Here is a 26,543-nt window from a genome sequence, read left to right as displayed (position 1 = left end):
AATCACTCAAAATCGGAGTCCTCGAAAACTGGATAATCATGCTAAAAGTTCTTAATTTTTATACTGAAATGACACTCAAGCTATTTCAATTAATCGAAAACAACTAAACTGACAACAAACAAGTGAAGCACCGAAATAAAATAAAAAATATGATGGCATGTGTTGACATGCAATGAAAGACGTATTACCTATTTTTAAATGGTGTGTGTGTGTGTGTGTGTGTGTGTGTGTGTGTGTGTGTTTTACCGGTCCTATTCGTTTTGTGGTATAGTTTTGTGGTAATCCGCCAATGTACAGAATCCCCACCACATCTAACAGGTCAGCCTGGCAACAAGAACACAGTTCATTAATGCAATATTTCTGCAGTGCTCACAGTCACTTTGACACACAATTTCATCTCTATTAGTACAGAAAATAAAAGCAATTCTGTCTGTCTGCTTCCTACATTATTAATTATTACAATAATGTGTCTCGAGATGACCATGTCAAGGTGATGTAGCAGAGAAAATTGACAAGACACAAAAATACAGCATAAAAATATTAAATTAGAAATGCAAACAGTGAATACACCCCCTTGCTGGGCCACAGTTTAAAGTCCAAATATGAACAAATATTTCCTCTCCCAATGCAACATGCAAAGAGTCTTTTCTGATGCTTCCTCTGGGATTTTTTTCCTTTGTGCTACGCAGTGTTGTAAAACGCTTTATTTTGGTTTCCTGTACCGCTGTGTACAACATCTTTAACATAAATCATTGTGCAACTTTGTGTTAGCCACAGTTTAAGTTCATGATTTACTGAATGACATTATAATGGCAGGATTTTGACCACCTCATTGTGACGATAGAGGGCAGAAACAGGACTTGGGCTCAGTGATGCAAGTTCAACTTTTAATTCTAGGTTTCAAAGTTATGAAGCTGGTTCTCTCTGTGATGTTCTGTGTACATCACTATGGACACTTACAGATGTATTGATGCTTACAGCTTAGATACTCCGTTTAACCTCTTCATATTTCTGAAATATTATAGTGTAGGTTTTTAATAAAATACACCGCTGTGCAGCCAGCAGACCTGGCAGCATATGCTGCCAACACCACTTCTTTCACGGAAATGCGCTTGTAGCTAGATATCAAACCCCTAGGTTGACTTATTGTTTGGCAGGACTGCCAGTGTTAAGAAGCTAGATAAGGAATAACACCTTGGATGTATAAACTTCATTTATAGTACAGGTCCAAGGACTATTTCTGATGTCACTGACAAGTAATGAGTAACGTATGAGAAGCGGAGTTTGAGCAAATTACGGCTTTTGCAGGTCATGCATTGTGTTATGCTACATGTATGAGTTATTCTGAGCACCTTCTTTGGACTTGACATCATTTTTTGGAACCGCCTATTCACAATAAGCGTGGCTCTCTGCCTGTCACGCGTTACGCTGATCTAGGAACAAAAACCAGAGACAGAGAGAGAACAAAAAGGAAGTAGACATGGTGAAGTAACTGAATCACAAGCATCCGATAGTTTCATCAATGACCAAAATGTTGCCTTGGACGTATGAAGACTGACAACTTGTCTTTACGTGCTGTGACTTTTCCAATGTGTTCATTGCAGTGTAACACAAATTGTTACTCCTAATAAGGAAAGTGCAGATTTTCTATTCTAAACAATTCTTTTAAGAGCTATAAAAGAACAAGCAGCACAACTTTTATTATTGCAGTTAAGTTCTTGAAACAGTAAAGATTTTGAATCTTATCATAATGTTGCATACAAGATGTCATGCAGATCAAATCCAGACAGGAGGTGCTGTTCAAATAATTGAAGAAATGTGTTAAAAACGTAAGAACTGTTGTACCTTATGCCAGCTTCCATCATTGATGGAGTATGGGACACAGTCAGATATGTTTCCATGGCCAAGATCATAACCCAGACAAACCTGACCATTCTTGATCTTAAAGAATAAAAAAGGGTTTTCATGATAGATGAAGGAGAATAACAATCAGACATGTAAAACAGAGTACATACAGCTTTAGCCTCTATACAGTTCTACAGCACAGACAGAAATCAAACTGGAAATTTATCAGGTGAAACCTTTTAAGTTGTAAAAGCAGTTCAGAGTGTGTACCTACTGGGCCTAATTTGGAAAACAAACACACAAAGATCAAACTTTACATCTCTTTATGAGATTAAGTCTTAAACTAAAAAAATACTACAGGGCAAACAGCAGTAAAGAAACAACTAAAAACACCTGCCAGTATATTAGATAGTTACCTGTATGGAAACAAAGTCAGCATGGTTGATTCTTGCCATGTAGAAAATAAGACCGGATGACTCCTTTGTCCTCAGCTCAAACTCAATTTTCAGTCTGTGGAGAAAAAAACCACAACAAACAAACACAGGAATACATTGTAGTACAGTTGCAAGAAAGGGTTTCTGAATTGTCAAGGCAAACAGGATCTGACTAAACTGATGACACACTAACAGTAATCACACAGACTCAGACCAGAAGAAAGAAAGAAAGAAATGAACCTCTTGATTAATGATTTCTCTTACGGCTAACTGGAGAGAGGGATTGGAAGAGGTGGCTGTAGAGCTGTGAGGCTCTTTAAATAAAAACATGGAGTCTTCTTACTGACAACGCCTGCTCTCTAAAGAAAGATACGTTGGTTTGAACCCAGGACCTAAAAGCAGCATCATAGAAAAACTGTATGTGAAGCATCAAAAGCGTATTTAAGTCCCTGGGTGTTTATAAATCCACAATAAGAAACTGTGTATAAATGGAGGAAATACAGGACTGTTGCTACTCTCCTGGAAGCTGACATCCACCATATATCCTGAAGTCCTAGTGAAGAAGAACTCAAGCATAACAGATGCATAAATCATTACAACTTGCTAGAGTTCACATTTAGAATTTAAGTTAATGAAAGCCATTGCACGACCACATTGTGGCATGTTTTAGGTTTGCAAGAGACCTTTCAGGCTTTGCTACTTAAGCACCTGGATTCCTTGCAATCATTGCGCCCTGTAGCCTGTGACTCTGAAGTTACTGTAGGAGCAGTCCATGAACAGCCTAATGAACAAATGAATGGTTGAAAAGAGAGAAACAAAGAGTCAAAAAAGCCTACGTGAAATATATGACTGATGCTACTGATGCAAAAAGACATTACTAAATTCTAATAATAAGAGTTCGCGTGAGACAGGAAATCTTAAAGGCCTGTGACCAGTTTCTGTTATTATCTTAGTCAAACGATTCGATTGATTGAGATCAGGGCATACAGCATACAAAATAATGTCTAGTATGTTCTTTGACTGTACCATTTCAATATTTCAAACCATATTTTCCACCCAAAAGATTTACATTAGTAATTGTCTTTAGTTCTGCATAGCCTTGATTATTACAGATAGTGTTTCTAAGGACAAACTTAAGTTTGAAGAGTTCAATATCTGAGTCAGGTTTGTGTTTTCTAGCACTGACAGATACACAGAGTAATGGATACATGGTGATTTACTTGGACAGCAGGCTGCCTTGCAGCTTAGGGAGCATGTGAAGTAATTAAATGTTACAAGTGAGATTCTTAAAACAGTCAGAGACACTGCCCAAGACACAAATCCCTCGTTTGCACAGACCACCAGGACAACAACTAAAACATACTCAGACCTTCGCCTTGTTTGTAGAGTGTGGGTTTTTTTTTGCTACTGTCAGTTTGCTGTGGACCAGAGGGGTTGTTCTGACGGCTGGTCCAGCCAACATGTTCATTTTTTTAAGACGTTGTTTCTTATACAGTAGATTATGACCCGGTGTACACCTTTCTGTTTGTAGGAATCACATCCTGTCAAAACTACCGCTCACTTCTGCTTTTTATTTATTTATTTAGAAATGTGCGCCGTACTGCAGATCACACACACATATCTGGGGTTGCTATGTTCACTATGTTACAGGTGGTGGGGTTATACTGTAGCTACATTTGTAACTGGGGTGACTAACTTTTACAGTATTTTCTTTTTATGCTGCTTCATCCAACTATGTAATTATTCAGAAAAACTTTAAGGGCATATCATCTGTAATAATGACATACTTACAATGTGCTTCAAATGCACACAGTTCTACTTGCATATTACAATTTCTTACTGAGGTGATCATGCAACTGTTACTTTATAATATTGGAATATTTCCTCCCATTGCACATTTTTCTTTACAGTAAATAATTTGCAATAAACTCAAATTGATTGAGATGAATATTTTTATTGCTATTACATCCAAGTTTTAGACAATACTACCAAGGTTTGTCTCATCTGTGACAGCTACTGCATAACGTAACTGTAAAAACCTAAATTCCACAAAGCAGCACTGTCTACATGTTAGCCAAGAACCATTAAAAAAAAAATAACTCAAATCCATTGTTCATTTGAAAAAGCTCATTTGCTTTGAACGTACTTGTCTCTGACATTGTTGTCATCAAAGGCGAAGCTCATGTGGCTGTTTCTGGTCAATCCAAACTGATAGGCCTTCTCAAGTGCTGTTGGGGCCACAGCTGATGCACATGATTCCTGGAGATTGGGACATAGCATGTCAGTTACAGTGACAAGGTCTCACCGCACTGCTTCAATTGGCTCTTGTGAACCCTAATACCCAGGCAGAACACATGCCAATCACACTAATAGGGTTCGTTCTTCTGATCTGCAAGGGCTCGCAGGGTTGGCAGGTCACGATGACGCACCAAACAGTACTTTACATAAGAGATCATTGAAAATGTTTTTAAAAAAAATTCACTTTAAAGGCACAGTAATTTTTAGATGGGGTATTTATGATGTAATTTTAAAACTCTAATTTAAACAATACAGTCAATTAAAAATAATCTTATTGTCAAACACAGTCCAGTATAACATTCTCAATCTCAATCTTTGAGATTCAATCTTTCGCACTGCTGCTATATTATGGACCATGAAACCCATGGTGTGTGTATCATCATAGGTTGGTTCAGATCCTTCCAACAAAGCCTGTGGTTAAGTGGTTAAGAAAACGGAAGACTGGATGCTTGTCATGCTTATGAATTATGTTCTTCATCACATCAAAACAGCTGGTGGCATGGCAGATTTGGTGTTTTTCTATGGAACATGGAATCGTCAAATTTTTAGGACCCCTGTGCATGTTTTTATTTCATCTAAACCAGGCATCACAGCTGTTTTCTCTTAATAATAATAATAATAATAATAATAATAATAATAATAATAATAATAATAATAATAATGGATCGCATTTATATAGCGCTTTTCGAGGCCCTCAAAGCGCTTTACAATTCCACTATTCATTCTTGAATTGCTTTAGCTGTGTATTATTTTAGTAACTTTTCATAAATTAGTGTTTATGTGCTCTGTCTCTTCCCGCACTCTGCAGTTCAGTCAGCAACCACCAGGTGTCATTGTTGTATCTCACACCATCTTATTTTAGGCCTTCCAAGACATTTCTCTTTTCTGCTTGCTTCTATTTAATCCCTCCTCACTCTTATACCTCTTCTCCTTTTCCTCCTTGTCCAAGTCTTTATTTTTTCCTTAATTTCATGATGCCCACCTATCCTCCCATCTGCTGCTTTCCTTTTCCCTCCACTCCTGCATACTTTTATCTTGCTTCTTCTTTTTCCTTACTTTATTTATTCCTTCCATTGTCCTCACTTTTACAATTACTTTATTTCCCCACAATTATTCCCTCTGCTTTCATATTTTCCTATACTAGCATCAGATGCAACTTTACTTTGTTGGTTACTCTAAAACAATATCAATTTCACTTTCTCCTTTTCAAAAAAAATGATACCTCCTTTATTTTTGTCTACTTGTCTCAAAACTCAAAACATCTGTCTTTTCCCCCCCTATACTGCTCATCTTCACTGGTTTATATTTCTTATTCATTTTTTCTTTCTAAGTCTCCTGTAGTATTCTTTGTCCTTTGTGCTCCCATCATCTGCTTTACCATCTTTGCCTCTCTTCCCACCCACCCAATTATCCTTTCTTCCCTCTCCTCCTGCTGTCTGTACCAGCATGTACCGATAAATCCCACTCATTCCACAGTCTTTTACCGTACATGGTTTTTCTTCTGCTTTGTTCTTCCCAAACTGTACTGATCTTCTATTTCCCTCAACTTTCTCCATTTTTCTACACCTCTTTTTTTGGCTTTTACTTACCAAACCCTCTGTTCCCATCGTACCCTCCTGTCATTGTCCTCTCTCTCTACTTCTTGCTTTACTTCTTGTCCTTGGCCCTTATCTGTTTCCCTCTATTTTTTATTATCTTACACTTCTATCTTGTCTCACTTACAGTCACCTGAAGTCCTTCCGCTGTGCTTCTACTTCATTTTGTTACCTCGTATCACCTCTAATAGTCTTTCCAGATCTAGACTAGTCTTCTGTTCACACCTCAGTATCTGGTCTTTCCTTTGCCCCTCCCCCCCAATCCCCCCCCCTCCCCCCCTAATTTCCCCCCCTTCCAAAAGCTTCACACTGTAGTTTGTGTCTCTCTGCTTTTGAATATACAGTAATGCCTATTAAGTGATACAGGTACTTTGCCATACTTCAAGTGTGAGTGCGTGACAAAGTTAGCAAGAGAGAGAGGAGCTGAGACGACTGAGTGTATGTGTGTCTCAATCTCCAATCCTCTCTTGTTCCCTTTCAAGTGAAGACATTCCCCACACCGTGACCTTGCTTTGTTACAGCTGACACTCACCTCTTATCACTCTCTGTCCCCATATCCGCTCCTCCTCTTCAACCTCAGTCTTTTTCCTCTTTCTTATTCTTCCCCTATCTAACAAAAGGGAGACGTCACTTGCTCAGAAGTCCTTTACTTCCCTCTCCTTTCATTCTTCTCCCGCTTCCTCTCCTCCGTCTTTCCATTAAGCCAACAAAAGCTGAGCGCCACTCTGTTCAGAAAGACTCTCCCTTTTCGTTGCACCTTTTCTCTCTTCCCTCTCGTCTTTCTTCTATCCTTTTCCATCCTCCTCTTCTTCCCTTCCTTTCTCTCATCCCTTCTGCATATTTCCATTAAGCTAACAATGGGAAGACGGTCTTCCATTCAGGTCTTTGGTTGGAGGTCACACCAATAGAATCTGTCCTTTAGCCAGAAATTTATGTATATATATATGTGTGTGTGTATGTCTGTGACGAGTGAAGATGAGCCTGTGTGTGTAGGTAAGAGTTTCCACCACTTTCTATAGTTATAGTATATAACTATAGTTATTTCAGCCACTGGAAAAAAGCTTTTAGGAACAAGAACTGCAGATCAAACTGATATACTGCAGCTGGATCACCTGTTATACCTATGATTGTGAAAATCTGGGATGATAGCTTTACAGGTGTATAATACATACTATTTATGTGGTAGTTTGCTGGTCTGGAGCATTCAGGTACATGTTAAAAACAATGGCACAATCACAGGAGTGAAAATTCCCCTCTAGGTCCAACTGCGCAATGTTTAGAGAAAGTGAAGGAAAAGAGAAAAGACTTAACAAGTATGGCTTATTTGGAACGGTTGTCAGGAAAAAGTCTTAAGCTTGCAACTGCAACAGGAAAACAATCCCAAGCACAGCAGCAAATCTACAACAGAATGGCCGAAGAAGAAATGAACCAAGATGTTGCAATGGCCAACTCAATGACCAGACCTCAACCTGACTGAAATGCTATGGTGGGACGAAGAGAAGAGTGGGCCAGGCTTCCTCCACAACAATGTGAGATACTGTTAAATTCATATAGATAATTATTAATCCAAGGTATTGCTGCTAAAGGATGTTCTACAAGCTACCAAGTCACGATGCGGTCATTCTTAGTCTTTCACAGGAGCACCCAGAATCCTGTGAACCTTTGTTTTTTTTCTGTTTATTTAGTTTTTATTATTCATGCCCTCTTTTGTACCATGAAAACAGAGACATTTCTCAATTTGATTATCTCAGATCTTTCAGATTTTCCCTGCCACGCTGTCTTTAAATGAAACTGAATCCCAGAGACCACAAAATTGATGGAACACACAAAATAAATGCTGAACACTCCTCTCAGTGAATGTCATCTCTTTTGCCAATGCGTTGAAGTCAGTCAACAAGGTTAATTTCAGCTGATAAACTGGTGCATCCCAAACTATAACAGATACACCATCGGAATATCAAACAAGTAAGCCCCTCTTCTTCTCAGTACCTGATGTTAAGGGCTCTCGAACAAAGCACTTAACCCTCAGCTGCTCTGGCAGAGGTGGTCAGTCACTGCCAGTTGAGGGCTGTGTTTGCACCAATTTCTCTGCCTGGCCTCAAGTAGCAGACAGATAGAAGAGAACCTTGGGTCAGTCTCATGATAACTTGTTAGCCTAAGGCCAAAGAAGGAATGATGCCATGGGTGGAGTAAACACAAGGTTACTCTCCAGTCCACTAAATCTGTGTCTGAGAATAGTTACCTACAACTACAAAATCTGAGTGACACAATCTTACACTTGACTTAATAATAGCAAACCAGTACTGAGTTCGTGTGTTTGCATGTGTGTGTATACCACATCTGAGCTGGGTTTCTGTTTATCACTGGACGGTGCTACAGTAGCAGGTGCACGGGTTGCAGCAGCAGGTAGGGAAGGGGACGTGGCCTCCTGCAAGTCAGCAGTTGGAGAGTTGGAAGGAAGCAGATTAGTGGCAGCCAGAGAGACAGAACGATGACAGAGCAGATGATAATGCCAAAAAGCAACGGTTCCCTTTCCTTATTAGACTCTTATCATAGTTTCTTCTAACAGATGAATAGATCAAGGCCTATTTCTAGTTTTTTGGGGTTTTTTTTAAAGAAAAAGTCAAATTTTGCAGCTGAAAATATAGCCTGTTTAACATTATTAATGTTGCAGCTCAGTGTAAATGAAGGAAATTATAGACCTAAGATTTAAAAAGCTAATTAGAGGCAGTTGTCACATTATCAATCAGAATGCAAAGAGAAAAAGGAAAATGCTCAAATTAAAGTCTGAGTTATATTTTTCAGAGGTTCACTGAGGCCTATGGAGCCTCTTTGACCTCTCACTTGGTACTCGGTGACTATCAGAAGAATCACAAATACAGAAGCCGTGACAGAGAAGTGGGAAGTAAAGAAGCTCTTTTCATTCATACGCATGCTGAGTTGTTGTGTTCTGTCAACTGTGATTCAACCAGTGTTTACTTCTTCATTTTGACAAAATCCTCCTACTGCTGATGAAAAATTCATGTCACAACCTGTGTGCAGAGCTCCATTGCTTAATCATTTGAAAACAATGTGCTAATAGCCAAAATTGTGCCGTTCAATTTTTAAAAACTGTTGTTTGATAATGAAAACATGTCAATATTTTAACAGTGTTGTATCCAGTACAAGACAAAAATGGCAGTAATGATGTATACTACATTATGATGTTAATTTAACAGACTTCTCTAGGAGTCAAGAGTCTTAACAAAGCACCAAACAAACAAAGCATGACATATATAAATACACATAAAAAAAAACCCCTAATAACACTTAATGTGTAGATGAGAACTCAGAGAACTGTGGCTTTTACAGCCTGCAGTCTAAATCATAAAATCAGATGAATTCTCAGCCCATAAAGCAACAAACCAGAATTATAGCTAGGACAGCAGAGTTCTTTGGCTCTGTGCTTGAAGATCAATGTTCCTTAAGAGGTGTAGTTTAGCAGCTAACTGGGTAACTGATAACCTATGCCTGCTGTAAGCCATATATGTGAAATATATCTTGCCTAACCCGGTGCTAAGAGTGTAAAAATGACGGACTTTACCGCCTGCCAGCTTCTTAGAATAGTGGCTAAATGTTAGCTCAGAGTGTTTGGCTCCTCTGCACTCATAAAGCATTAATTGTATGCACAGTTAGCCTAGCATAACGCCATGGCTCCACTCTGTATGACAGGCTGCCAGGGCTGGCGTTTAGTGACTCAAGGCTAAAGGGACTATAAAGAAAAGTTAATGGGCTGTACAACTGCTGTGTGATGAATTGCTAAGCTAACACAGCAGGCCATGGCTGCATTTTATCAGAGAGAGAAAGGGAGTGAGAGTATATTCTGAATAACAGAGTCAGAAAAATAGCACTGTAGCCCTGTAGGACAGCTGTACACAGGTGAATGTGTGTCTTTTTACTACACTGTGTTCTATGTGCCTAACATGCACATAATTATTTGTTTTTATATTTTGAAAATGTTCAAACAAAACAGGCTGACTAACAAAAACAATGGCCATTACAATTTACTTAATAGTTGTAACATCCTTTATTAGTTTAAGGGCACGTTGCTATATTAAACTTACAGCAGGAGGACTTGGACGTGGTGAGATGGGGGTTGAGGGCTTTGAATCCTCTTTTTCTTTCTCGAGCTCCTTCTCTGCTGGTAGAGGAGGTGGAGGTGGCGGTGGGGCGAGGTTCGGGCACTGACCAATTTCAGCATTCTCAAAGGAAACAGACTGAGCGAAATCTGACAAACTGAGAGAGGAACAGGCAGTTAGATGTAAAAATCATGTGCACAACAGAATTAAATAAATCTGTAAGTATCAAGGTTTGCTATGGTTTATTATTTCAAGCCTTAATTTCATTTTCTTCACAACATAAAGTAGATATTTAGTATTTTACATATACAAATAAAACTGCAACTAAGAAATATCAGGCTGAAATGACTATCATCACTGTCGCGTGTGGTGGATTCCCCGCTGGTGAATAAAAACAACAATCTTGCCTATCTGATGAGCTACTAAACTTGTAAACAGGCCTGACATGCACATAATTTTATGGCTAAATCAACTGAGTATAGTCTTAGATCAGGCAGGCCACAAAACCAACTTTAGCCCCAAAACCAAGTTTAGCCCCTGATTCCAATACATCAACTGATGCCAGCTGATTCAGTTTATACACTTCCAAGTATTTATACATATATTTGTTTCACACAGGGCACATTCTTTAAGTAGCTTTTCGCCTGTCTCCACTTGCTTTTTTCTCTTCAAGGCACTTTGCAACCAGCTTCACCACGAGCCTCTCACATCTTTTGTCACGATCTTTGTTCTGCTCTGTTACATAACATTACTTTAGATGGATATAACATTTTCTTTGACAAAAGTGGTTCTGCCTTAGATACAATACCAGCAAAAAACCAGCAAAAGACTAAACAATCCCTGTTAGCCAAACGCTTAGGCTTCAGAATGCTCTAAAAGCCCAGCTTACAAGGGTTTTTCCAACTCCTGCTCTCATCATTTAGATACATATGTGTGAGCAGAGCATTCGCACTCAGGTCTTTTACTTGGATGGGACTGCCAACCAGATCTTTTTGGCTTAAAGCAGGGGTGTCCAACTCCAGGCCTCAAGGGCTGGCATCCTCCAGGTTTTAGATCTCACCCGGGGTCAACACACCTGAATCAAATGATGATTTCATTACCAGGCCTCTGGAGAACTTCAAGACATGTTGAGGAGGTAATTTAGCCATTTAAATCAGCTGTGTTGGATCAAGGACGCATCTAAAGCCTGTAGGACACCAGCCCTGGAGGCCTGGAGTTGGACACCCCTGGCTTAAAGAGAGGTTGTCCTAAAGGGGAGAGGTTGTTTCAGCCACTGAGTGAACTGACAGACAGGCACGCAGATGTAAGCTGAGAAAAGGTCGGGGTGATAGGGCTGAAATGAAGGGAACGACGCAATCATAAACAGACAAAGACAAGGTGGTGTAATCTGAGTTATGAGCATGTTTATGATGCTGGACAGTTCAATTACTGCTGTTCAGGCAGAAAGACAGGCTTTATCATCATCAACACCACCAGCACGACCGTGACCTGCTGCAATTGCATTAACTACACTTTAACCTGTCAGTGTATAAAGTCTATGGTGATCATTAAGACAGTAAGTACAGTGTTTAAATATGGATCAAACAGGTTTAACAGGAACATTTTAAACATAATGTAAAGCAATGGGATAGTGAATTAGTACTTTCACCCATGTGTGATCTCAACATCGTAGGAGACAGAAGCTTTTCTAGTGGCAGATCCACACTGTTTGTATCAAATTTTTTTAAAAGCTAACTTAAAAACAAGTCTACAGCCTAAACTAGCATTTCAATAAACTGCTGTTATTCATCTTAAAAAACACCAAACACTCTGCTGTTCAACTGAAGATCATGCCTGCATCAAATACATTTGTAGAAAACAAATCTGTTCACAGTTAAATCTGACAGAGTGACAAAGTTTAACATACACAGCATTGATCATGAGGTTCCATATGCATCCTTTGAAGGGGATGTTGGCTCTGTTGGAGGTCTGCTCTACTTCTGCGGGAATACCACCAAGGAAGATACGCTGCAAGTTCAATGGCTGGTCATTGGGAAGCACGCCTTGCATCCTGGCTTCATCGTCCACGTGGACTGCAAAAGATCTGTTGGAAAACAAAGAAAAATTCCAAAATCAGGAAATGGATTATAACACACAATAAAACATCTTCAACAGGAGTTTGTTACTTCATAGCAAAAACAAACGCTAACCTGCCAGCTAGCCTCTCTATGCGGAGTGTGTGCTCTCTGCCATCATTCAGCGTGCCTTGTTCAGGTCGTCTGGTGGCTTGTCGCCGATTGTGGCTGCCGGTAGACACTACGACTTCCAGCGAACCTCTGGTCAGCATGACTGAGAGGTAGGGCTGCCAGAGTTGGAGATAAACTTTATTAACAGGGTCAACATGAACATTCAAACTAACCCTAGGAGACAGAATATGGTAAAGTTCAAGTAAATTTGCATAAGTAAATGCAAAAGGACTTTATTTTTTTTAAATTCAGTACATTCAGTCCAGTGAAATATATCAGAAACTTTATTTTGATGAGTAGAAAATGACATGAAAATGTAGGCGATTACAGATTATTTCCTAAAAACACACAGGGGAACTGCAACAACAACAATCTTTTTTTAGCTTCTAATCCATTTATGTTGTTTTAAAGAAGACACACACACACACACACACACACACACACACACACACACACACACACACACATAAATAAATAAATAAATGCACATTTGGTTGTAACTCTATATCCACATTGTGCAAAAAGAAAAAAGGGAAAGAAAGGGCATTGGATGAAACGGACAGAAAAAGAAAGACGGGAGGCAAAACAGAGTGAGGATTAGAGCAGAGAAAGGGTAAGGGGAATGGCGAGGTGAATGCAGGGAGATATATGGTATATAGAGCGAAATTGGGGGGAAATAAGCAAGATAAAGGAAGACGAGGGGAGTGGGGAGGAAAGGATAACAAGAGATGAGAGGAACGGAGAGGACAGGATAATAGGGGGAAGAGATGAGAGGGCAGAGAGCAAAACAGCAAGCACGATAGAGATGGCGAGAGAGAGAAAGAGTGAGACAGACAGAGAGGTGCTAGAGAGCAGTGGTGCAGGGTCAGGCTAATTTGAATTTTAATTCACTGTGTGCCAGAGGGCGAAGTGGGAGACAATTTACCACCTGAAAATGGAATTTCAATTTGAGGTCGGGGACAAATTGAACTGAGATGTAGCTACAACATGGCTCTCGCCGCGCCATCTCACACTCGTACATGGGTACAAAAGCACGCCCGCGCGCGTACACACACACTCATGCAGACTCGCATACAGGCGTATTTTACAAGAATGTGCACAAATACAACATTCATGCAAAATGTGGTATGCTTTTCTGCATTTCTCATTCTATATCTTCACTCTAGAGCGTAAAGCTGAAGCAGGTAGAATTGTGCAGTCCATGTCTTTCAGGTCAGGCCTATTCAATATGTTTTTCACATTTTATGAGACAATCTAATGTCTTAATTAAAAACAAAAAGTAATGTGATATCTCGAGGCAGTCAAAACTAGTGCAATCATTCAGTGGATAAGAAGGAAAGATAAAGAGTTTTGATCTCCAGTTTGTATAAAGAAAATTCTCAGTTGTTTTGAATGAGTGAGGAACTCTTAGATGTACCTCAAAACTGTCATCATCATTTTACCATCTCTCCTCCCTCTGTGCATATACTGACTTTTCCCATAGACTGTATATAAAAGATGAAGATAGCACACGTGCACATTCTTTAGCATTGCCAACATGGGGAAATTCTTCAAGTTAAAAAAAGACTTCATAAAAGTCACGCAAAAAAAAATGATACTGTTCACTATATCCTCAGTAAACACATTTCTAGTAAGTTTATAGTCTCAACCACTACACAGCAAATTCAAAAGTGTCAAATGTTTTGGTGTTAGTAGACTTCTTGCAGAAGTAGAGTTAATTTTACTCTAAGTAGAGTCACATTCTTTTAATGTAACTCTGAGGTGTAAAATGATAGTGTGTTGAGTGTTAAAAATGAGTGTTTCTATGTCAAATCTGGAGGTGTTACAATGGAAACTAACTAACTCTTGACCTCTTAACTCCGAACTCCTAGAGGGGCTATGACACTAATAGAGTAAATTCACAGACTCCGCCCCCAGCACCACAGATTCCGATCCAAGCTGAAGTGAAGCCGTTTCAGAACATTTTGCTCTACGTATTTCTGAGTTGTTTGCCATGCTTGGTGAGTCATTTTTTCAAAGATTGTTTCAATTATTATTATTAGCTTTTACTTCTGTGGCTCTTTGGAGTTTAGACAAAGCTGTGTGAAAGGCATTAGCCACGTTGCTCTATGATAGCATAATATTCTGTTTTAGCTAGCTGAAAGGTATTGTCTGCGGGCAAATAGTACAGCCTTGAAAAAAAAATTGCATATGAATCAAGACCGTTTGATAAACAATATTCTAATGAAAGTGAGAACATGTACATTGCTCCATATTGTTACATGTTTCAGAAAATGTTTTGAAATTGTGGTGCACAGTTCAAAATAAATGTTTTTCAAAAACCATTGCCTCTTTGTAATGCATCTTTATTTCCAAAGGAATTTCTAAAAGTTCAGAAGAGTAAAATTCTAACTTTTTTACAATTAGAAGATAACACTTATGTAGTTAAACTAAAATACTCTGTGAGAGTTAGTATATAAACTCTTAACACCTAGTTACCATTAATAAGTGTTAATTTATCAACTCCAGACAGATTTGGTACTTAACACAAATCTGACAGTGTTAATTTGGACATGCTGGATTTGCTGTGTACTCATGAGAAATATTGAATGTACAATTATAGTTCCATTTAGAATAAATCTGCTGAAAAAACAGGGTATTATTTAGGAGTGTGGCTATATTTTGACAGACAGGTTGCAACAGTACAGTTTTGCAGGGCTATTAGTTTTTATTTTAAAGTGACCTGTGGCAAAAATGCTTTACAAATATTCGGTCACATCATGGTGGTCTCCATCTTTTACCTACAGGTGATTATTTGTTTTTCTTTCTTTATTGGCCAGCTTAAAAACAATCTACTGTTTTTCATCTTCCGTAAGATATTCTTATTCTTCCACCTCTTTTCTTCTTACCTCTCCTCTGTACCCGTCCTTTCATTTTTTTTGCTCCCAGCTCTTTCCATTTTTTCAATTTTGTTCTCTCCCACAGCAGACTATCCTCCCCATCATCTCATTTCCTTTCTTTTTAGCTTTGTTCTTACTTCTCTATCCTTACTTTCACCTCTAAATCTCTCTCCTCCATCCCTCCATCCTTTGTCTCCTGTCCCCTTCTCTCTGTGTCCCTCTCTAAAACAGCCATTAGTCAGGGCCAAGTTGAGTTGATGGTGTTTTTAACCTCGCTTAACCTTTCTCCACACACGCACGTACAGAGGCGCACACATACACACAAATGCTGTGCCTGCCAGCATAGTTAGCAAAAATAGATTTATGTGCCTAACAACCAGTGATGATGGATAAGCTAGAGGTAACCCTCTGTCCTCTCTACCTCTCTCACACACAAAAACACGACACACATTTAAATTTGCACGCGTGTGAGTGCCATCCTCACACCTGATATGACACACAAACCCCTTACGTGCACATACAAACACACACAGCTGCAAATATGACATGCTGCCCATGGTGTTTTCAGGGGAGTTAAAATAAAGGATTTAATTATTTAGCACTGGCTAGGGTTGACAGGCATGTGTGCACATGTGTGTGTGCACGTGGAAAAAAAGGTGTTTTAGCTGTGAAACAATCTAATCAGTGTAGTTGCCAACAGAGTCAAATCTCATTAATATGCACTCATGGAAACTTAATTCACTTACAGAAAAGTTGCTTGTGTGACTGTGTGGACGCACTGGCAAAGTCAGCTAAAAGCTAAGATCGCCACTATACAATGAACATCCACAACAGCTACTAAAGGTGTGTATGAGTCTTTGCACATCTATGGGTGTGTATAAGTAAGAGTGTGCATTTTGGAAAACAACAATCCCATTAGCTCAGTTGCCAAAAACCGCAAATCTCATTAATATGCACTTATGTAACTGCCATTCACTTAGGCAAACAAGACAGCATTTGGGTCCAAACTGTGCATGGTGAACCCACCTCTCCTGACTGTCTTCTCTTCCTCTTGGACTTTGAAAGGCTTGTGGAGCGGGCCTGGATTGGAAAGATATTCAGAACAATGTTATTGTGCACAGATTCTTCCAATAAGTTTTCTGATACTGCCTTGGTAGCACTATCTAATAATGTCACACTATTAAGCATTAGTAAGGTATTGGGAAGTGCTCAATTTATTGTTTACATACATATTACTCAGCCTTGGTATGTCATTTATAAACAGAGATATGTTTATCTATCTGCTACTCTTACACCATGCACAGCTTTGAGTCATGAATCATGATCATATATCTGCATTTATAAATGGCCTTCTAAGGAGAAATAATGCTGTATCAATGATGAATTAAGCACTTGCTAACACCTTACTAATAGCTTCACAATGCTTTATCATAAAGTGCTATCATTACCTAATGGTACCCTTACACTGGATTACTCACTTGAGTAATGCTATTACTCAAGTGAGTCACTTGAGTCCACCTTGACCTGACTGAAATCACTCACACAGATTGGCAAATTATTGCCATAAATTTATAGACGCAGACAGTTTGCGATCAATTTGTAGCTCAGCTGCTCTGCAGCTGTTTGTATTACAATTTCAATGAAAACGCTCACAATAGTTTTGGCTTTGCTGTTTTCCACAGTTTAACTGTACCATAAAAGGGGCAGATGTGCAAGAAACTTAACCAGAAAAAACTGAGCTTGCATTACAAGGTTTTTAATAGAAGCCATATTATTAGACAACAGGCACGCTGTTATGTTACCATGCACACACTGGCAAATTTTGTCACTACACAGCAAACATTGTTTTAACCCTTTAAAGTCAAATGGATGTTTTAAAAATGTTTCTTTAGCACAAATACAAACATGGACTGAAACAATATACCAAACAATTTTTATATTGTATTTCACTTCCATACTACATAAATTCTATATATGTACTATATAATAAATGATTATACTGTACATTCTTGCAGTTTTATTAGATTTTATGGCAATTATTAACAACAATTTAACAATTTTTAAACTATTTTCTGAAAAAATATTGAACACAAACTGGTGACAATAGAGAAAGATTTGAGTGATTAGTGGTGAATGAATATTTAAGTTCAAATGAAGCTACTCTCCATATTACACTGTTCCCCACCCATGAGAAATATCTTACAACTATAAGAGATTGAGGAACTTGATCAACTCAGATTTAAGAAGTATATTGTATTGGAGTGACTCAGTGAGTAAAACAGATGGACCAACAAAAAACAAAACCCTAATAAAATAACAACAACCTTCTGTCTGTTTGGTGACCCTCCGCCTACTGCCAGCAGTATGGTCCCAGTGTCTTCTAGAGTGCTGAATGACAGGCTGATCTCTGTGTCAACGGCTAGCGATAGACCACTCAGCTCCATGTATCCTGGCTTAGAGAAACTGACTGTGTGCAGGCTCTGCAAACAAAGAAGAAACAGTTTCACTTGACATGTATTTTGTCAATGGACATATCAGTTATTTAGTTCAGCACCGTCCATCATGCCTACAATGCAGAAGTCAAACAGAAAAGAGTGAAAACGACTACACAAGTCTGAATGTAGTTGATCCGATTTAAATGACTTTTTGATATTTTAGTCAAGGTTTTTCAAAGAACAGTAACACATTTTAGGGGCACACTGTTTCACACAGACTTTCTGGTGCATCATCATCCAGCTTTCCTTTTGTTACGGTAGTTGTACTCTGAAATTCTCCCCCTCTATTTAACATACCTACCCACATGTGGTTTTATTACTTTAATAAGGACTTTTTCTTTCTTTCTTTTTTTTTTTTTTTACAACCACTAACTGCCTACATCTAACCTTAACCTGACTTTATACTATGCTTAAACTAAGTCTTTATTTTAAATCATTCACATAATAATGACTTGCTTTTTTCCAAAAGACAAAGGTCCCCAGCCTGTGACTTCCTCTCTACCACCACCACACACAGAAAACAAGAGAAAGACCTTCAGCAATCTTCTTTAACATTCTCCGGGCCTTGATACGCTTTGGCTGCATTTTTTTATAAGTAAATGAATAGCACTAGTCATGGTTGAAACCTTGCATGGCTGTTGAAAGCTCCATGAGTGTGTTTGCATAATAGGCTTGAAAGATTAAAATATAAAAAGCAATTTAAGAAGTGTGTATATTCTTACAAATGCACTGATTAATACATAATACATAGTTTGTGTCTGTGAGAGGAACATGAATATGAAAGGGTACTGCAGATTAAACACGTCTGTGCCTTTTTATTTTATTCTTTGTGTGGAAACCATCTTCCTACATAAAGAAGCGACTGAGTGAAAGGCAAATCAGAATGAAAGTGACATGTGCTGTTGAAAAAAAAGCTGAAGAATTGCAAGGTCATCCAATCAACAGATTTTAATGCCTTTTCAGATTCCCCATTTAACAGATGTTATGTTAATTATATGTACATATTCGCCGACCTGACGCATTCAAACATCTCTCTATATAAAGCAAATCTAAAATATATAATACTGTAACTAGGGATGCAACGATACCAATTTTTTCAAACCGATACGATACTGATACTTGGATCTAAGTACTTGCCGATACACAGTACAAAAACCGATACTTCTACCACACACACACACACACACACACAGACACACACACAAATGCAATGAATTGGAAGACAGGTTTTATTTTATTCTCTGCCGATAAAAAATAAAATCTTAATAAAAATGAGCACAAAAAAATTTCAAGTGAAAAATAAGCACTTCTGTTAAATTATTGCGGAGTCTCCACATTGTAATTTAACAAAATATCACTGAACTATTGGCACTGTCCCGAGCTTTCAGAATAATAAATAAACACTTCTGTTTATTTATTATATTTCATATCGCAGCTTGAGTATGCTGAGAAGACGGTGCAATCCTATGTTTTCCACGACCGGCATTGGCTGGTCATCCAGAGCGATAAAATGAGTCAGAGCCTCTGTTATTTTAACTGCCTGTGGATTTTCTCTTGACATTTTTCTTCGCTTTTCCAAAACCCGAGTTAAAGTTGGCTGTTCCGGTCCACACTGCTGACATTTTGTTTAGCCTAGCTACAGCAGCCTCCAGTTTCTCTTTTTTATATGGAGCCGCCAGTCTCACTCTCCTAAACCTGTGCCTGTTTAGCGCGGGATGTCCCCCTAGTGGCCAATCTAAAAAACTACAACAGAAATGACAAGCCACCCTCTGATTAATGAAATAAGTTAGTATCGTTTCATGGTATCGGTTAACTTTTACGAGTATGAGTACACACACATTTTACAGTATCGGCCCCCCTACCCGATACCAGTATCGGTGCATCCCTAACTGTAACCAGAGGGTCAACAATCATACGGGATGTTTCATAAAAGCTCACTTACCTCTACATTACATCCTTTAGTCACACCAGTATAATCTGAGCTACTCAGAAGGTTATATGGCGTTCTGGAGATTTCAATGTCCCGAAGACAGCCCGCATACCTCTTCAGAATGACCTCTGACCTATATGAAGTGTAAGACAGTTTTAATTTGGAGTATTAAATAATCATAATATTGGTCAGTCTGCTCTTGTAGAAGTGAATTACTGCAGCAGTGAATTCGCAAGCAGAGTGATGCCTAAACATCAACAAGAATAATCGAAATATGTCGTTTGTCCATACAAATGCACTGGGATATTTTTCTGTATTACTCATTTCAAGATGAGTATCTGTTATTCAAGAGAAAGTTCTTAAAAAATATCCAGCATATGATAATCCTTGTCAACGACTGCAATAAACATTCTTTTAGCAGCATAATACACTTTTTTTAAGTTACCCATCAATCTCAAAAATGTCAGGAAGTAGATTAACATCTAAATCTACTGAATATGCCAATAAAATATGGAAGGGAGTTATTCATATGAGTTATTCCACCAAAATGTTGTTGAACAAACGTCAAATTCAGATTAACAAAGGATAGAAAAAGTGATTTCTGAGAGTCCAGCCAACAAACAAACGTACATTCAGTGTGGGCTGTGCAGCATTATCAGCAGGTCAGCCTCATGCACAGCTCAATAGTGAATACAGTTTATTTTTATTGTGTTTGATTATAAAATTTATTTATTTATTCATTCATTCATTTACCTGGCTGCGATGCTGTTAAGAAGGAACATGACATTCACGCATTAGCAAACACACAACCATATGGTAAACATGTTAACATTCTTAAACTAAACCTTCAATTCAACTTGCCATCTTTACTTTGATCATTGAACTGGTCAAGTTGTTTTTAATGTTTATGCCATTTAATTCACTCTGCTATGAGGTTTGATAGCCAGTGTCAGACAGCTGATTCAGGTGTGAAACTATATGAATTAACGCAAATGAAACATTAAAAAATATTAAAGAGCATTTCTGTAAATCAAATGCAAAACAATATGCAGCTCTCACACAGAATATCATGTAAGCTTTTATAAACTGAACCAACGTAAATTACAGCACTTTATGCGTACCTGTAATTTCCAATCGTTGGCAGACCTCCAAAATAGATTTTCTGGTGCTCCTTAAGGTTCAGACCAGTAGCTGACCCCAGAGATGTGGCCACAATCTTTTCCTCGTCACTGCTGTCAACGTCTACTATGGACACCGTGGCTTTGTTAAGAGTTGAAGATACATTATCAGCAACAGAACACGGAGAGATTGTATATGTATACCCTCTAATTTATCTGTTCCATTGATTCACAGCACAGGTTATATAAGAAGGCTTACATAGTTTCTTGTTCCTCGACATGGTGAGGGATTTCCAGTGGCCATCATTATGGCGCTTAGATGAGTTGGCACTTCCAACTCCAGATCCAAGGTCAAAGTTAACCTTCACTTTACCCTCTGACAGCTCCAGAGACATGAAGTCCTTCTGCAGAGAGCATCAAACAGGGAGAGACTGCTGTGACACTCTGGCGTTTCAAATTCAGTACAAATCAATAACAGCACGAGTCTGAAAAGATAGGATTTAACAACACGGTGTAAAATATACTGCAAAGGGTCCCAATATGGACTAGACTGAAGAAAATGGTTAAAATTATTTTATTAATTAATCAAATCTTGACTGCTCAATAAAACAGCAGATTCTGGACACTATTCTTAATGTCACATAAAGAGAACTGTAATGTTTTCTTTTTAATTGTCTTAAGACACAAGCAGTAAGAGCTTGACACCTGTTTGATTGTTTGATGTACTTTTTACAGTATTTGTACTGTCTAAATAAATTTAAAAAAGCCTCACAACTTACAAAATAAACAAAATATCTGTCTCCATTATGGTGTTAATACCATATTAAACACATACCATGTCTTCAGCTGCCATATACATGAGCAGAGCATCAGAGGAGAACGTGCGGAACTTGAAAGTGATGGTGGAGACATTTGGGTTCCACCTGGTGGGTCGTCCCACTGCAGCGTAGCCTTCTCCATCCAGTTGAACGGTCCCTTCACCGTGGGAACGCTGGGGGCTACAAAAAGGGACCAATTTACAACTGCTTTGTTTCCTGTCCAACTGCCTGAGTTTGAAAGGTCACAAATAATTAAATGCAAAGTAGGCGAGACAATGAAACGCTCACTTGAATATTTGACCAACCAGAATATCTGCAAAAGACAGCTGTTTTTATAAATAAATCCTAGTTCCTGTATAAAATGTTCTTTACATATCTACGATTAGGGATACAACTGGGAGTAATAAAAAGACTACACTATCAATATCAGTAAGGAAGAATAAAATAATTAACTTCTAATTAAATTGTGACTGTATACCTGACGACACATCCCTTACAGTCTCCCTCTCTCTCTCTGTAGTTCCACAATCCAATAGGTTTACCATCCAGGTAGGTTTCCCCCATGCAGCCTGTGAAAGTATTTGTTCTTACTGTCTCTGCTTTCTAAAAGACAAACAGAAAAAAGATAATAATGAGAAAACACAGTAGGAAGACAGGTTCTTCATGTTTTGAGACAGACAGACAGGCACCTTGACAGAGCCGAATATCCCTCCCACAAACAGGTAGGCGTTCTGGTCTACATCCAAGATGGTGAAGGCCGTGGGCGAGTTGGCACTGGCCGGGGTCGGCATCATACCAGCCATAGAGCCTTCCAGAGGATATACTGATATGGTACCATTCAACCCATTGCTGTATTGAGAGAATGAGAAGAGGGTTTGTTGTCTTTTTGCTTGGCATTCTGTACTGCCTGGAAGAGATTTGTTATGACTGAAGCCATTTGGAATCAGTTTTTATAAACTCTTGGTGCTAAAGAAGAATGATAGAAACAGAGTGTGGAGCCAGTTTTGTTGCAGTGAAAACTCTGAGATGTATGGCAAAAATCAGCCAGCCACCTTGGAGTTTAAAGTCAAGATTTCTACATTGTGTAGGGGAACACTTAAGACCGATAGTCTGCGTGATTCCACTGGAAGACACCTTTGGGAAATTTCTCAGATGGAAATACATGGTGCAAATGGGCCATCTCCTTTGTGTGAATTGGCCTGATGTTAGACGGTCTTGCATAAAACATCGCTGTAGCTTTCACAGAGAAAACTAGTTTGTTAGATTACACTGTATCTATGCAATGATGTGCCACAGGCTGACATCCTGCAATCTCTTGATTTCCCAAGTGAAACAGTGCGTTTTCCACAGTAGCACGAATGAGAAGATGTCCTTAGGTAACTGTTGGTTTATTTCTGCAACAACTGTCGGTTACAACTGTTGCTTGTAGTTAGACGGGATCACAGACAAAAAAATATATTAAGAAATGTATAAAACTAATTAGCTATATACATCTATACAGACATGTATAAATAAGTACAGTAACTTTCTTTTGTTATACCCCTTTCTTGTAAACTCACTTTGTGATTGTGTGTGGGTGTACGCATGTTTTCTTCTTCTTCTTCTTCTTCTTATTATTATTATTATTATTGTGTCAAAGGTACAGCACATTTTCATACACATGAATGAGTGCGCACTTCTTACCGAGACGCCTCGATCCTATGCCAGTTTCCATCATGGATGGTGTGATGGGGATATTCGACCCTCCCCACACCTGAACCCACATCCCAAAGGAAATTCACCTTCCCCTTGCGCATCTCCAATGCCAAGAAATCAACCTGAGACAAAGTAGACACATGCTGAATAAACTGCAAAAAACCATTGTTGTGATTTATTTTAGGTTAAGGTTACTGTGCTTAGTGCTGATTTATCCGCTTAACAAGATGAATACAGATACTGATTTTGTAATTGTGGGTAATGCACATGAATAAGTTGACAGTTTATGAAACATTCAAAAATACTTGGAGAAAACTCGGGATATATAGTGTTCAGGGTCACAGTGATTCTGAAGCATATTCCAGGTGTCATAGGGTGAGAGGTAGGGAAAACCATTTATGCTCATATTCATACCTATGGCCAGTTTTCACCCATTCTCCAATTGTTCTAACATGGTAATAGGAAGTCAGAATACCCAGAAGGAACCCTGACAGTGACAGGGAGAATACGCAAACCTCACATAGGAAGGCCCCAGCAAATTGGTGGATTCAAACCCACGACCCTCCTGCTTTGAGGTGACACTGCTAACCACTTTGTTTTTTAAACAAAAGGGTTTGGAGGACAGTAAAGGTAGTTTAAAGATTGTAATTTTATTGCAAGAATATATTTTTTAAATTTAATAATAAATCTTAAGCATTCTTCCAATTTATCCAAAACCTTTTCCAGATGCGGCCAATGTAATCAGATTCTCTATAGTTTTGCATGCGTTATAAAAATCTGCATTGTTCTCAGATTTAGGCTTTAATTCAAACAATATATTCAAAGTGATTATCAGACCACACAAATCTCAGAGGTTATGTGGTACACCTCTCACCTTTGTGAATGTGGAATCATTTATCTACTAGAATTCTGCAAATAACAACGTAATGTGCACTGGTAATATTTATACTGCTTTTTGTTTAGAAATGAACAACCAACAATCATGCTTTAGCTCGTTAGCAAGCTGGGATCTGTGGTGAAGCCAATAAAGGTACCCATGTTAAAATGATTTACAAGAGAAATAACATGTAAGCTATATACAGGCTTGAAGTTATGCATGATAAGACCACAGTATGCCGGTGAAATTGAGCAACTTGTTTCGACCACAAAACAGCTGGCATGTGGTGCAAGCAGCTACAGAGTTCAACTATGAGCAACTGAAGCAACTACCTACATAACGTTGTTGGAAATGTCCTAGCATAGAGTGACCTATGACACCAAAGCCAACAATGTCCATTAGTGGCAAACTGTAAGGTAAAAAGTGATGGGCAGTGGCTTTACTTTTCCCTCGATACAGGTGTCTTTTATATACAGTCTATGCTTTTAAGATGACACAATGCAGGAGTTATGCAGCAGTTTTATGTACTAAAATGTGAATGATTGAACAGTGAAGTACTTTTATACCGAGTTCTGATCTATTCTGGGGCTACAAAAGCTTTCCTTTTCTCCATCTGTCCTTGTAAGTGGATTTTTACTGGATCTTGCTGTATTTTGATTAATGCTCTTATTACATATGTATGAGTATGAAAAAAAAATAAAAAGTGAACTTTCAGCATATGCTCTCATCTTCATGTTGCAGCTGAAGTGCATACCAAGAATTATAATTCATATATTATTATGCGCAATTAGAGATTATCAGGGGGTCACATTTGAAGACACAAATGACACGCATACACAGACACAAAAGTGCATGCACTAATCTTTCCGGTCTCCCCAGGGTAATGCCGATTATTCATTAGTAGAGATCACAGGGCAGCATCGTTACTATTCAACTAGTATTACACGCTATAAGAAAAATGTAAGAGGCGTGCATGCACACACACAAAATTACTATACAAACTGAATTATTCACCATCAGAAAATAGTAGAGACACACAAACACACACATATGAATGTTCCACACTTTCCAGTCAGATGCAGTGAAGATTTCTCAGGGGAAATCAGGCTAAAGTACATGGCAACATAAACCTGTTGTTAATTGGTGCTGCTCATCAAGATACACACGTGTTTACAACCAAACCCACACGTATGCACACCTTGGGAGTAGCATGGTGACTTAAATTAGTGCTATGTTTATAGGGTGCCTGCAAGTATGTGTCAATGTGTATTAGTGATTCACATATTAGACAAGCCACTTTGGGAATACCTGTAAGGTGTGTGAGAGGGCCGGTTTATGGGAAAGAGACAAGTGTGTGTGCTTTTTAATGCAAGACTAATGGTACACGAGAATGCTTCAAGAGAAAAAAAATATGTTATGGTGCTCTACATAGCACCTGAGTGTTAAATTAAATGAGAACAATGCATCGATATGAAACATTTTTTTTAAAAATTAACATTTTCATATTTAAATTGTGACATAAAGACACATTTTTAAGGCAATAGATTTCATCACCAATAAATTAAAGTTATGTTTTTTCTTTTATTTGCTTTGATTTTATGAAATACTATATATGTGTTCTAGTTCTGTACAAGTTCAAACTACTTTTGATTTTATGCTCCTGTGTTTTTCTGAGATGTACTTACATATTTGGCTGATCCCAGGTAGAATAGCAGGTTGTCAGGTGTGGTGGTTTTGACATGAAGAATGATGGTATTATACCTCCCCTTTCGGATGTCAGGGCGGTAACTACGGAGGCAGTCACCTCCAGAAGACACTGATACTTTGATCTGTAAACAGGAAGAAAGAGTGAAGGAATTAAGAATGTTTCCACAAAAAGGAATCTTCGATTATAGTTTGAATTTATCCTATATATTGTATAATAAAACACAAGTATTTTAAAAAAAAACATCTGGTGTTTGCCTCCAAGTCCAACTTGGACTGAGAGCAATCAGTCTCAGATAGACTGATATCTAATTTATAAATGCAGGCAGATTATGCCTGAATTATTATGCTATATATAGTCCTGCAACAAAGTTTTAACCAACCGCTGGGCACCGACATGTTTCTAAATAGCTCCCAGGGGTGAGGTGGAAGAAAGCCATCAAAAGAAACCAAGCCTACTACACCCACGGCTGGGCCTCGTACATGTAAACACATTCAGTCCAACTGTCTCC

At 38.5% G+C, this 26,543-nt stretch overlaps 1 protein-coding gene across 1 annotated transcript in view; it reads right to left on the bottom strand.

Annotated features, from left to right (window-relative positions):
* The window catches only part of lama2 (laminin, alpha 2), a 222,311-nt gene that overhangs the window by 5,532 nt on the left and 190,236 nt on the right, over positions 1–26,543 (bottom strand). Inside the window, exons 50-69 of the mRNA XM_087851825.1 lie at positions 26,013–26,156; positions 23,439–23,572; positions 22,445–22,604; positions 22,234–22,358; positions 21,773–21,935; positions 21,197–21,341; positions 20,941–21,079; positions 20,573–20,584; positions 19,832–19,952; positions 17,719–17,874; positions 16,421–16,474; positions 12,480–12,631; positions 12,197–12,373; positions 10,276–10,447; positions 8,508–8,600; positions 4,426–4,538; positions 2,262–2,355; positions 1,846–1,941; positions 1,353–1,433; positions 247–324 (exon numbers count right to left, since the gene is read on the bottom strand). Coding sequence (XP_087707951.1) covers positions 247–324; positions 1,353–1,433; positions 1,846–1,941; positions 2,262–2,355; positions 4,426–4,538; positions 8,508–8,600; positions 10,276–10,447; positions 12,197–12,373; positions 12,480–12,631; positions 16,421–16,474; positions 17,719–17,874; positions 19,832–19,952; positions 20,573–20,584; positions 20,941–21,079; positions 21,197–21,341; positions 21,773–21,935; positions 22,234–22,358; positions 22,445–22,604; positions 23,439–23,572; positions 26,013–26,156 — 2,409 coding nt within the window. The remainder of the gene's footprint in view (positions 1–246; positions 325–1,352; positions 1,434–1,845; positions 1,942–2,261; positions 2,356–4,425; positions 4,539–8,507; positions 8,601–10,275; positions 10,448–12,196; positions 12,374–12,479; positions 12,632–16,420; positions 16,475–17,718; positions 17,875–19,831; positions 19,953–20,572; positions 20,585–20,940; positions 21,080–21,196; positions 21,342–21,772; positions 21,936–22,233; positions 22,359–22,444; positions 22,605–23,438; positions 23,573–26,012; positions 26,157–26,543) is intronic.

This window comes from Neolamprologus brichardi, chromosome 15 (genome assembly GCF_056152115.1).
Source record: "Neolamprologus brichardi isolate AB-2024 chromosome 15, ASM5615211v1, whole genome shotgun sequence".
Classification (NCBI taxonomy): Eukaryota; Metazoa; Chordata; class Actinopteri; order Cichliformes; family Cichlidae; genus Neolamprologus; species Neolamprologus brichardi.
This window is presented reverse-complemented; position numbering and strand designations above follow the sequence as displayed.